The sequence below is a fragment of the Hypanus sabinus genome, chromosome 27, assembly GCF_030144855.1.
Source record: "Hypanus sabinus isolate sHypSab1 chromosome 27, sHypSab1.hap1, whole genome shotgun sequence".
Lineage (NCBI taxonomy): Eukaryota > Metazoa > Chordata > Chondrichthyes > Myliobatiformes > Dasyatidae > Hypanus > Hypanus sabinus.
Window position 1 is genome coordinate 17,448,866 of NC_082732.1, and position 14,666 is coordinate 17,463,531.

General features: G+C 38.4%; 1 protein-coding gene across 1 annotated transcript in view; it reads left to right on the forward strand.

Annotated features, from left to right (window-relative positions):
- Window positions 1-14,666, forward strand: part of wnt4 (wingless-type MMTV integration site family, member 4) — a 32,632-nt gene that overhangs the window by 1,753 nt on the left and 16,213 nt on the right. The window contains exon 2 of the mRNA XM_059951810.1: window positions 1,637-1,872. Coding sequence (XP_059807793.1) covers window positions 1,637-1,872 — 236 coding nt within the window. The remainder of the gene's footprint in view (window positions 1-1,636; window positions 1,873-14,666) is intronic.

The window sequence follows — 14,666 nt, forward strand, 5'->3', positions numbered from 1 at the left end:
GAGAGTGTGAGAGAGGTGGATCTGTCTATTTCCCATGTCTTATTAAAGAAGGTATTTGTTTTCCAAACGATCCTGGGCAAATCGGAGGAGGGGGAGCTGTTTGGGGGAGTTGAAGGTCAGCTTTGCACAACAAGGACCTCGTACACTGTCATAGTGCCGAGTGCGGACCGCTCAAACAACAGATCAGCTCATTATTCCCATTTGTATTTACTGTGCTATGTCCTACCCAAAAGAGCGCAGGATGGGGAGTCCCTTCTAAATTCTGGTTACACGATGAGCGGGAGTTTAAAAGGTTAAATAAAAGTGTACCAAACTCCAGAAGGCAAAACAGAGTTATCATTAACCCTTTAATTACAAAATATTTTACTGTGGCTGCAAGCTTAAATACTTTAGATCAAGGAGCCTGTTGATATTCAGTAACTCTTAGAATCAGAGAGCTCTGTGAATCCTGAATTATTTTAATTTAACGAGAATCTCTATTGTTCTGTGAACAACATCATGGTGAACTGTGTCGGCAGGCTTCATGCTGGTATATGAAGAGAAAACTCATTAACCGCAAGGTGGGTGTCAGTAATTAATCGCAGGTCCCTTTTCCGCAGTGAAATTTAGTGGCATAATTCCCCATGAACTGCAAAAGCACAACGAGGGGAGATTATTTCTACCTTTCAGTTTATTTACTGTTTTCTTACAATTTTCGGCCTGAATAAAGTTTTTTTCTGTATATTATTTTCAGAACTTATTTTCAACTCTAAATATTTACTAGCGGAATACAGAATATGGCATTCTGGGGTTTATTCAACAACACGGAGCACGTTTTGAAACATTATTCGTAATAAATGTGACGTACAGCCCATTATTTGAATTACACAATTCCCATAACCAATTCTCAGTCTTTCTGTCAATAATTCAAATTGTGAAAAAAAAATTGGCTACAGAAATTCATTTATCATTTTACGTCCTTCTTTAAGTATAAGCACAGAACCCTAACCGCATCAAGGAGAAATCTGGATAATTTATGTGATACGGCTCATCATCAAAACAGTGTTTTCTTTGAAGTCCATTAAATAAATACAAAGGGAGTTGGAAAATAAACGTAGAAACCGAATTTTTGAGAGTAATTTGGTATCGTCTGCTTAAAGTGCTTTTACTGTCTCGTCTTCTCCCATAACAGAGAACGCGACCTTATACAAAGTTCTCTGATATCGTTTAACTCATCTGTTACGGAAGGGACGAATTAGGAAAGTCTAAATTTGCAAATAACTTACTTCGCACAATTTTTCAGATTAGAATCTCTATATTCTAATGTGTTTACCAGTACTCAAATATAAAATACTAAACTTTCAGATAAATTTCCAGGCAAAACATACTGCTAAGACAGTGTTGGCACTGGCCCAGGGAATGTGTTTGGGGGGTTCTGAGGCTATGATATATGGAGTGTGCTGTAATAGATCAGTTCTACAATAAAGTAGACCTCTTATTTTTAATTCCAGTAGATCACCCGTTTTGAAATGCGGCGTATCCGATTTGTTACCCTGCGGTGAGCCCTCATTTATGCTAGACCGCTGAATTCCCTGCTGCTTTACTATGAATTGGATTCTGCTAACCCGCTGTTTTTGTTTTTGTTTTGTTTTAACAGGTATCTGGCCAAACTGTCATCCATCGCCAGTATTCAGGACGAGGAAACATGCGAGAAGTTGAAAGGTTTGATAAACCGACAGATCCAGATCTGTAAGCGGAATGTGGAGGTGATGGACTCAGTGCGGCGAGGAGCGGAGCTGGCGATCGAAGAGTGTCAGCACCAGTTCAGGAACCGCCGCTGGAACTGCTCCACTGTCGATACGCTGCCTGTATTCGGCAAAGTGGTCACACAAGGTACTCAGAAGCCGGTAATCCCGGGTTACAGCACACAAGGTGCAAAAATCAGATGCAACAAATCCAGGGCATGAACCAAGAATAGTGCAAGGATCAGTGAAAGTTCACAGTTATAATATTGTAACGAGCCTGGCGATATTGGGTTCCAGTAAGGACGGCATGTCTTTTAGGAGTCAGAGCTGAAAAATGTGGTGGATTGATCCATGAGAGAAAAAAATAGGTGTCTTCTTAATGTTGCTTCCCTGTTTAAAGTTCTTATATCCTTACTTAATCCAAGAATATGGTAAGAGAATTGAAGGCTGGTAAAGGAAAAGAATTCCATTGTAAAGAATTCCCTATCCAAATTCATCAGGGTTGCTTGATGATCCCTACAGATTTGATGGCCAAAGAACGTTTCCATGTTTTATCTCTCTGTCAATCATTACAGAATTAATACACACAGATCAAAGACAATAAACTGGGATGGAAACAAAAGATCTTTAGAGATAGGAGTAATGATCATCCTCAAATTAGTAATATTGAAACACAGAGAATGAATGCACGTGCACATCTAAATGCAGTCCTGGAATGGAACAAAGAAGGTACAGGAATATGCTGCGCCCCTCACTCTCAGGAAACAATAAATTATTGGGAAAACCAATAAAAGTTGAACTTCAATTATTTATCTCTTGGCCGTCTCTAATTTATCAATACTCTGTAACTTTCTACTCCTGTTTTCCAAAATTCAAATATGATGTCCTCTTCATGGGTTGAAATCATGATACATTATAATATCACTTTCTGTAACTCACTCTTTCCCAAGATTTCAAACCTGCGGAATTCTTTATCTCCCTCAGTCATCTCACATTCCTGCTATCTAGAGGTTAAGAAGCCCAGCCCAGGACAATCGTAACTTAGCTTTTCCTTTGTTCTTTACAACCTCGAGAATGTTTGAAGGCTTCTGCCCCTCACCAGAATCAAAAGAACAACTGAAAGGAGATAAAAGTCCAGAGAAAGCAGAATTTTATACCAAAGGAACTCTTGGACAACCAAATGTCAACTGACAGTGTAATTATGGTTATTGTACTACGGAAATAGGAATGGTAGATCATTGATAGCAATCTTGAGATAAATATTCAATCCAGAATAGCAAACACACACGTTTTGCCAATAAGCTAGGTATGATATAGAGGCACAGAGTAGAAAAGGCTGCAAAACTACGAATGATTATGCACAGGTCTTATTTTCCAGCTAAAAGCAAATTAAGGAATTTCTCAGATGACTCCATGAATTTATTCAGTGAATATTGGAACCCCCATAGATGAAAAAATTGTTGGATGGTAGGTTAAGGTAGACCTTTGGGGGCAAGGTGCAATGCTTGCACTGGGAGAACGTAATTGGGTGAGGGCATAATTGGACTTAAAAGATTCTGTGATGAATGGACTTGCCAATCATAAACACAAGGAACTCTACAGATGCCTGAAATCCAAAGTAATACACACAAAACTCAGCAGGTCAGGCCGCATCTATGGAAATGAAAAGTCAATGTTCCCGGCCGAGTCCTTTCTTCAGGACAATTGTTGGAGCTTAAGCAAATTAGTAATGGTCAACAAATTCAGGAAAACAAGGAGGAGGGAAAATTGTTTAGAACACTGATAATGACATAGCTACATTGGGAAATAGTGAAATTCAATTTTAAAATATTAATAATTCAAACATTAGACAAAAAATCCTAGTTAGTTCAGTCAGTGCTAAAAACAAGTTACAATAGATCAGCCACCTAGGATAAATTCCTATGATTTCCATTTACATCAAAGTCAATATAAGTGAACACTAATAGGTTTATGGGGAATTAGTCTGCTGCTGCCTGTGTTACCAATCGCTTTAATTAGCTATCAATAAATGGGATATTTCTGTCTCCTCTTATTTCAGATTCTGACCCATTTTTCATGTATCTCCAGCATATATATTAGTTTCTGTGCTTGCTTCACATGCTAACTGACAAAACACATTGGATTAAAGAAAACAAGGTGCATGATACAAGGAGTAAAACACATGCACACACACAGAGCCTCAAAGACACAAAAGCCAGTGGCCTCACAGATGGATAAGGAACAATATTTTTGGACCCCTAAACAGAATGGGAATCATACCCTAGGACTTTCATGTACAGTGTCATTACAGTAATTCCAGAACAATTAAAATAATATTCTTGGAAAGTAATAGAAATGGCAATTCTTTCACCAACATTGCCCACTTCCACTTGAACCACTTGTTCCTAGTTCAGTTTCATTTATCTTCAACTTTAATCATCATTTGTAATTTTTTTTATCTTCCACCTTGTAAAATTGAGCTCATCTGAAATTCTGCTGCCCTTATTCTTCTTTGTACCAGATTCTCTTCATCCATCTCTCCAGTGCCAATAATATATACTGGTTCAGAGTCCTTCAGTGATTCAGTTTTAAAATACTGAGCCCCATCTTCAAATCCATCAGACTCTTATTTCTTTGTTTTCATGGAGCCCAATAACAGTTTAGGAACTCCTCTGAAACATGACTCCATCTTTCCCTTGGAAATGGATTTATATGACTCCTCACCCCTATCTTTTCTATTAACACCCTCCTCACATGTGGCCAGAGGTTGCGTCTCATATTTATTCACTAATCACTATTTGTCTTCCTAGATATCAAAGTCAAATTTTGACTCATTGTATTCCTGTGTAGGGCAATTAATTTTTTTTTCCAAATGATTTGTATAGACATTGTACATAGAGCTGTATAGAAAATTGAGCAGTTAAACACGGAACAGCAGTGGTAACTTAGCAAAACTGGTGCATTAAGGTGTCATGTTAATACCGAACAGATTTGATGTAGGTCAAATATTGATCATGTGCGATAGTAAAAATTGAATTTAAAAAGAGGAGATCAAGAACAGTTATAATTGGAAAGGAAGGCTCAAAATTATATTGATATTAATAAAAGGAAAGACGTCATTGATTTACACAGATAGTACAGGTAAATCAGGGACAGATGTTTAGTAAGACCTTTAAGACATTCCAAGTAAAATAAAACAGATAGACTTGATTGTGGGGGCTTGGGATCTGAAGGAAATTGCAGATATCAAAAGAGATGGTTGGAAAGTATAACATCTAGCAGTAACTGTAATAGGATTTACAATGAAATCCGGGGCTTTGAGAAGGCTTAGTCAAAGATGGAGATATGCAATGAAATATAATACATGTAGGAAAATAAACATTAGACCATGTAAATTATGCATTGAAGACATCTGAGAAACTCAACATTGAAATTCCTGGAGTGCTAGGTTTTACATTAAATTTAAGGCTAGCCAAGTTTAAGCACGGATGTCCAGAACTGGCCCCAGGAATAATACTATTGATGCCTGTAGACACAGATGTCCAAACATATAATACACAAGTAAAATTTCTCTATTTTTCTTTGCGACACTTTGTCAATATTTTACCACTGTTAAAGTATTACATACTAAGCAAATTACAAAGTTTGCATTGGTACAGAGTTGTTTTTATAAAGAATAATTTAACAATAGTTTGAAATCCCAGAACTGGGAACATTTGAATTTTAACAAGTGAAAGCTTGAGACTTCCTTGAGAAGATGGTTTCACATCAACAGGTCTATGTACTATATATTCTGCAATACATGTGTTACCAGTGCAAATTAATTGAAGATCTTAAAATATAGCAGATAGTCAACTGTACCATCTTAACATTTTAATGCTGGTATAATCTTACTATATTTTTTAAAAATCTGTCCTTTACAAACAGAAAACATTAGCTTCTGACCTGAGGGGCAAAAGACTTCTAATATTTAATATGTGCAATTTGCAATTTGCCAGTTTGCTCCATCTTCACAACTCAACCTACATTTGAACCAGCTGCATGAGGGCACTGTGAAAGAGTTCATAATTCCTTTATAATCCATGCTGATCAATGCTTGGCTGAACTATACCGACCATTCTGATAACTGGCTCTACCTATGCTCCCTCATCTCCTATTCTGAGTATATTGCTCTGGTACCTTTGTCCATAATTTCTGTGTTGTCAGCCGATTTCAGCTGGGTTTGTACTTTGGAGATGGAACGACTTGAAATAGAAACAGAATTTGAATGTACAGTATCCCAAAACCATTTTACAAGAGCCTATTTAAAACAAATCGTGTGCATTTTCACTTGACCTTAGCATAAATGGGAATAACAAAGGAAAACGTATTCAGCTGGTCCTATTCAAACTGTCATCATTGACCAGCAACTTAAGTGGAATAGCCTTATACAGCAGCTATAGAGCAGGTCTGAGATGGGGTATCCTGAGCATAACAACTTGCTTCTTAAGATCAAAACCATTTACTGGCATATCAAGACTATGAGGGAATACTCCCTATGTGTCTGGGTAGGTGACAATCAAGAAACTTAATACCGTTTAGAACTAATCAGGCATTTAATAGGTACCTTATCCATCATTCAAAACATTGATTCCCTCCAACAATGACACACCAAAGTTACAATGTGTATCATCAACAAAATATGTAACAGTTATTCAATTAGGATGTCCCAGCAAAATCTTGCAAAAAAATTATCGAAAAGATTTGGTGGGGCAGTACTCTATCTTCAAGGGGAACACCACTACCTTAATATGCCCTCCACTTCACACACCACCATGACTTGGGAATAAAGTGCCAGTACTTTGTTTTCATGCTGGAACTGTTTGCCCAACAGCTGGTGAAGGAGCACTTTCTCCAGAGGACTGGAACTGTTCAAGAAGGAGGCTCACCACCAACTCCTCTAAGACAATAAGTATAGGAGATAGCAACTCACTTGATAGACACCCCACCCACAACCATTCACTGACTCCAATGCACTGTAGCAGCACTTTGTTCCATTTACAGGATGCACTACAGCAACTCACCAAAGGCTCCTTAGACAACACCTTCCACAGCTTCTACCAGCCGTAAGGACAAGAGTAGCAAAGCGCATGAGGAACACCACATGGTCTCTAAGCCAAAGATCATTCTGACTTGGAAATATACCACTGTTCCTTCACTCACTCGGTCAAAGTCCTGGAACTCCCTCCCTAAGAGCATTTTGGGCAATGTGGGTATACCACATTGAGGTTAAGAAGGCAGCTCAATGTCACCTTCTAAGGACAATAATAGATGGGAAATTAAATTCTGGCTCAGCCTGTGAAGAGCACACCTCTTGAATTTTTTTTTAATTGTAGGCCTTGCTAATATCGTCCAAAAGCTGAAACTAAAATAGTTTAAATAAGTAGGTACTTTAGGTCCAACTATCACGTCATGTTGATCAATTGAATTGAACACTCCCAAACCAAGATCTCATCTATGTTGCATCATACTTTATAAATCCTAGGAAGAATGGGCAAGAGGATGAACAACCATGAGCAGAAAATGCTCATGGTATTGTGGGAAGTCGGGTACTGCAACGAACCTTAAACTGACTTAGAATCTAAAGTGAGTGGGGGAAGGGTTGAGAGACCCTAAACGGAATAAAGGCTGACATGAGGATGGGAGAAACAGGCCCAGAAGTGAGCCAACCATTAACTTACTGGTTGATGCCAAAATGTTCCAAGTCACTTTGGAACTGCGGGGAGAAATAGTAAGCGAGAGGCAGTTGTTCTTAGTGTGGAGTGATGAACGTGGGATTCCATGGATTAGAGCGACCTCCGCTGTCACGACACAGCCCTGCAAGGTGAGGACTGGCCAGCCGAGTGAGTATCAGCTGTGACACCGCAGTCCATCCCATCCCAGCATGTGGTGAGGACCTTCGTTCCATCTCCCACCTTTCCCCGTGAATGCTAAAACGGGAATTTAGCTCAGTAAAATGCAAACGTTATTTACAAGGGAACAATGTTGACAGCACGCGTCCTGCTGCCGCACGCTGGGCACTGACTCCCATGACATCGAGTTACACGGAACGGTGGGTGGGTGACATGTTGCGAAGTTGATCTGCTGCAGGTCGATAGATTCCATGTAAATAGCACAAAATATGTCACATATTTTCATTGATTGAATTCCTGCCGGATGAAATTTCATTTGTTATTAACACGTGAAGACAATGCATTTAGCAAAATTCATTTATGTTCATTTAATGACCATAATTTTGAAAAGTACAATGTGTTTCATTTATTATTTTCGGCCCCTTACCCTTCTGAAGAGTTAATAGTTGCTGCAGTGCACAGTACCGGCCAAGTTCTGCTGTCTCCTTAACTGTATCAGCGCCGAGTTGATAAGAGTCACATGTAACCTGAAGGCAATATTAACACGTTAGAACTGGCACACGTGCCTTTTCCAATATATATACAAAAGTGGGCTATTCCGCCCCTTGATCTTACTCTGCCATTCACTTCAATCACAAAGTGCAGTACAAATTCAGTTTTAGCACCATACTGAAACCCTTACTAAAGGAAACCTGAAGTCCTGGTTTATTCAGCACCTCCCGTGAGGGTCACAGATTAATTTTAGTTGTGGTTCTTAAAATGAAAATTGATCAGGTTCCCAAGTTTAGGCTCTGGCTTGATCTGCATGGTTCAAACCACAATGGACGGTTTGTTTGCTGATTAGAGCATGAGACAGGTCTTAAATCAATGAGTCACACAAACATACAACTGGCTTGATGGTGTCAGGTCTTTAAAATACCTATCAGTTAGCCACTCTCCTCCTCTTTCCTCATAGCACTGCAGATACTGCCTTTTTAAAATGATGCTCCAGTTCCTTTGAATGTGGCAACTCAAATAAGATATTCAAGCCTAGAAACTGGATCCACTTGTGCATTTATGTGTCAAAGCCTATACTTCAGACAATCCACTTTAATAGAATTACAGAATGATATTGTAAAGGTCATGGAATTCATATTTTTGTCCATCAATCCTTCTAAAGATCTATCCACCTGATCCTTGTCCAGTGCTCAATGTCCACAGCTCTCCAGATTTTACTTCTCTGTACTAATCCAGTTCTCTGTTTTAAGTGACATTAAATTAAGTTTCATCGTACTATCAGACAATGCATTTCACGTCATTGTAACTTGAGTGTTTCTTTCCTTGTGTTGATATTTGGTTCTTTTGTTAACATCTTGCTAACTGTGCCTACTTCCTTTTGCTACTACTGAAAGGAATTTCTTCTTTATCAAAGCATTTCATGGCTTTGAATACCTTTATTGCATCTTTCCTCTCTCTGCTCCACGCAAAATAAATCTCATCCTTCTAATTTCACCTTGTAACTTTTTCACCTCTAGTACTATTCCAGTAAATTTATTCTACATCCTTTCTTTGGACCTTGATATCCTTCTTCATGTGTGATGCCAAGAATTTATTTCACAAGGCTAACCCAATGTTTTACTTAAATTTAACATAATGTCCTTGCTTTAGCATGCTTCTTCTGACAAATGTGTCATAGTCCTAATTAATGGCTCAAATTACCATATCTTAGTGTAGACAGTCATGTTGTTTCCAGTGTATCAAAGAATTGGGACGAAGAACTTAGTCTATTTTACAGTTTAAGGGTAATATAGCTGAAAAAGAGAATCACACAATCACTCCAGACTTCCCTAGAACAAAAATGAAAGGGAAGAGAACACTTATTCTTTGTTTTTAGAACAGCATGGACTATTTTGGCACCAGCAGATCCCTGGCATGCCAAACCTAGGTAACTATGCACGGTTTGAGTTCATAATTGGCACTCAATTGGTTTGCATTTTTTACTAAAATATTTATAATAGGTCAAAATATTCCTACATTACAAAAATGACTACACTTTAAAACTACTTCATCAGTTGAAAAGACTTTTGCAATGCCTTGAAAGTTTCTCTAAATATGCCACACAAGTGCAAGTCTTTGCTTTATTGCAATTTCCGTCTATGCCTACAGCTTCTCACCACCACGAGGCAGATAAGGTACTGAGCAGTTCTGATGCTTCATTAAGCCATGCTTCTCAATCATAACTCTCTAATTAAACATACATATAATGTTTGTTATATTCTGAATGGAATAAAGTATCACTTCCAAACCTCTGTTTCAAAGTTGTACCATTAGCCACAGAATCAGTCAGCATGGAAGGGGACCGTTCAGCCCAATTCCTTCATGCTGACCAGAGGGCACTCTAACATATTAATCCCATTGACCAACACTTAGTCTGTCATAGCCTTCTATGCCTATGTGTTCATCTAGACACTGTTTAAACTCTGTCTGTGACCCAGCTTCAACCATCATCTCAGACTGTAGAGGTTATTACAGTGCACTGTATTCATTCAGACCCACACCACAAAATCACTTAGTGATATTATATGCTATTCCAAACTCACAAATTCTTGATAAATACAACCAAGTTATCAATTATTTTGTGTCAGTTTTTTAATGTGTGTATTAACTAGATTGAATTTCACATAATGGGTAAAGACATTTAGCCCTTAATATCAACAGTACATTGGCTTTCTGAGATGTCAACTTATTTCTGGTCTTCCACCTTCTTAAAATTTTCCTTCTATATTTTATCCATTTTTAACTACTTACTATTAAGTGTCAGGAAAACACTTCACACAGGTTCTCTCTTCATTCATTTGCCGATGAGCTTTAAATGATGTGGTCCAGATATGGCACAATGACATGAAGAGCAAGGACCAGCAGCACCTTAGCAAATTGCTTCATTCCCTGCTGCTGGGAACAAATTATTCAGATGAACAATTGCCATGGTAATAGAATTGCTTGAGGTGAATAATCAATTTAGTTTCATTGTGAGGAGTAGTGGGTAGGGGAAGGGGGTTCTGACTTTAAACTTGTCAAGTCAGGTAAACACAAACGAGAAAATATGCAGATGCTGGAAATCTGATCAACACACACGAGATGCTGGAGGAACTCAGCAGGCCAGGCAGCATCTAGGAAAAGAGTACAGTCAACATTTCAGATCAAAACCCTTCCAGAAAATGCCCTTCCAGCCCTTTAAACTGCACAGCCCAGCAACCACCGATTTAACCTTGAACTAATCACAGGACATTTGCTGAATGGTTTCCACCTGAAACATCGACTGTGCACTTTTCCTAGATGTTGCCTGGCTTGCTGAGTTCCTCTAGCAAATGTCAACAGAGCAATATCATGCATCTTTCCTTCAGATCAGGGAAGGTATGGATTGTCAGTGAAAAGATGAGGAATGCACCTGTCAAATGCGCAAAAGTAGAGAATGAGATTTTTTTTACTATACAGCTTTAACGTGGCATCATCATGACATTGGTTGAGTCACATGGATATTCCTTCCTCTACAGTCACAAGGCCAAAATGAGACAATTATCCAAATGCACGCTTGTTCATGCTCAGCTGCTCTGGTAGATTACCTTGCATCTGCCTCTCATCATTCCCTGCAGGTGCTCAATTTCCATTCTTTGTTCTCCTATCTTGATGGCCAACGGAAAATAGAATATGTTTTTGTATTAAAGTGCATCACCAAGCCATTGGAGAATGGCAGAGAGAGGAGGGGAGCAGAGTGGTTGATCACTGCTATGGCTCCACCAATCCACACAAAATGATACACATTTTTTAACAGGACTAGTTATATTAAGAGTGGTGAATTGAAACTATGACTGTTCTATTTCCATTTCTGCCCTGGAGTGTTGAGTCCATTTGTAACACTCCTATTATCATCCTGCTCAATTAAGCTAACTCAGTGCAGATTAATATATCCTCATCTATTCAACACCTGTAGGGAATTTACCAGCCATTGAGGGTTCTTATTCATATCTAACTGAATACCAACAGTCATAGCAGCAAATTGTGCTGTAATTTATGTTCACAGTACCCACTTAACAGTAGATTTCATATTTCCTGTCTCATATTTCCAAATGCTAATTTGTTAATTAGTTGTATATGCAACACTTTAACACTTCATTAATCATCATCTAAGCTAGGCACTCTAAATTCATGCTGCAAACTATGACTGTTAGCACAAAGAAGTATTTTAGCACTATTACTTTTGTGTGCCACAGTCCATTGGTGCTTTAAATTTATACGCATTGTTGAAAAAGCAATTTTGAGCATTATTCACAATTCACAAAGGGGTAAGTTGGATACAAACTTGTGTTGAATCTGGCAGTAAGCAGATGGATGACTTTGCCTTTGTCTGGTAACATTGAAGGTCCTATATTAAGTTTCACTCCCAGTTCCTAGATGGCATCAGGATGCCCACATTCAATATTAATTTAGTCGAATGGACTAATCAAATTTGGAAGTGTTAGGGCGAGTGTTGCACATGGAAAAATGTCACATTGATTGCAAATGCGATGAAAGTATACTATAGGGTCAGGGTGTATCTAATTGACCTAAGAGTCTTGGTATTAACCCGGGTGCTTGAAATTAAACAGAAACAAAAATACATAATAAAAGAGGTGTTATGGAAAAGTTAACAGCTCAGCAACTGTAGCTGTCATGTAAACAAAAACTGTTCAAATTAATGAATCATTTGGCATGTTGACAAAAATAAGGGAAATACTAAAAAAAACGTAGCTTTGATTTAGCTGGGGCCCTTGAGAAATTCCTCTAATACTCAAAGACCCATTATTACTGAAATCTGCCCTGTGGAGTGGATTTCATAGAGCCAGAAAGAACCACTGAAAACCAGCACTTATTAACTTCATTCCTGGCTGCTGCATCTTCTCCAGGGACCAAGGAAGGTCTACACAGTCCAAAGAAGTCATACCATTTTGCTGGTCTATTCAGTAAGTAGTCTGCTGTCATCCTAATAGTCAAGTCTGTGCCTCTGATCAGCCCCTGTCAGTCCTTGATTTGGTGGAGCTCAAAAGGGTCAGATGTAACAGAAACATCCAATTTACATTACTGCTCTTTTGCTGAAGTTGGGCCTGCTGTCAATAGCATCAGAAGAAAATAACTGTAGATGAAGTTAGTGCAGGAATGAACAATGACAACTTAGCACAAAGGTCAAAGTACAACCACAGTGAACGCAGTTTCTCAGCCCTTAGTAAAGAGCATTATGAGAGATTGATGCCAAGGGACTTTTCGTGAGGTACTGTCTAATTTTGCAATCTTTCAATATCATCGGGCTGGGAAAGGGAAAGATTTAGTCAGGTTACATACTCCTGATCACTAACCAAAGATGCGTGCTGAAAACTGTACATTAGGCTAATAGTAAGACCGTTTTAAAATGTGCTCTGCAGTTAAACGGTCAGCTACAACAAAGTACCTCCAACTCACAATTGAGAGTGGCAGTTAAGCAAAGGAAATAAATTGCTGCCAATGTCCTTGAAAAACTGGAGGAGAATACTGGTAAAAATTATGGTGACAGAGGATTGAATTCCAGTACACCCCATTTATGTAAGGAAAAGTTGCATCACATTCCTATTAAACATTATTAATAACATTTGTGTGTTTTAATATATCTGGAACAATATTTGTTAAGAGAAATAATTTTATTTGTAAACGAAGAGGCTATTAGTTTGATAAAAATTCACTACTGTTGAGGTCCGGGACCAATATTAATAAGACATAAATTCCCCCTTGAATAATAAATAATACTTTTGCATTGAAAAACACTTCAATTAAACTAAAAGGATCCAATTGGTACAGCCAATTGGCACAAAATCGTTTGTAAGACGGTTTCAGTTTATAGGAAATAGTTTTTATGTTTAAACACTATTAAAAGGTCCCAACATTGACAGATCTATGATAAAGTTACTCATATGAATCTCTTAAAAAATTAGAAGTTAAAAACCCTCAACCATTAATCTGGGGCTGCAATGAATAAGATGGCCTCAATTCTGATTCAAGATTATTTGTTGTCATTCTTCAGTGCACAAGTGTAAAGGAGAATGAAATGATTGCTACTTAGATCCAATGTAGGATTAAACACAATAAACACACAATAATATAAATACATACTATTAGCTTATATACATACAGGTTGTATGTACATAAAGCAATGCTAGGTATAGGAGTATTTGTACCCAAGGTGACTGTATGAAATCTACTGTTAAAGTAGTGGGGGTGGGGTGGGTTCATGGGTGGAAGTGTTGATTAGCCTGAGGGCTTGGGGGAAGTAACTGTTTTTGAGTCTGGTGGGCCTGGTATGAATGCTCTGTGGCCTCTTCCCTGATGGGGAGTGGAGAGCTACTTTATTAAGTAGCTCCTGTACCTAATAAAGTGGCCACATGAACGTATGTTTATGTTCTTCTGCTGCTGTAGCTCATCCTCTTCAAGGATCGATGTGTTAATGCATTCAGAAAAGCTCTTTTTGACACCACGGTTATAATGTCTGGTTATTTAAGTTACTGTCGCCTTCCCATCAGCTTGAACAAGTATGGTCATTCTCCTCAGACCTCTCTCATTAACAAAGCGATTTCACCCACAGAACTGCTGCTCACTGAAAGCTTAAACAACACACACAAAATGCTGGTGGAACACAGCAGGCCAGGCAGCATTTATAAGGAGAAGCACTGTCGACGTTTCAAAAGTAATAGGTTCACTGGAAGCTTTTTTGTTTTTCACACTATTCTCTGTAAACTCCATAGACTGTTTTGAGTGAAAATCCCAGTAGATCAGCAGCTTCTGAGATACTCAAACTACTCTGTCTGTCACCAACAACCATTCCATGGTCAAAGTCACTTAGATCACACTTCAAACCCATTCTGATGTTTGACCTGAACCTTTTGACCCTATGTCTATTATACACTATTATAATTATTATACACTGAGCCTATTGACCCTATTATACACTGAGTAGCTGCCATGATTGGCTAGTTAGATATTTACATTAACAAGCAGGTGTACCTAATAA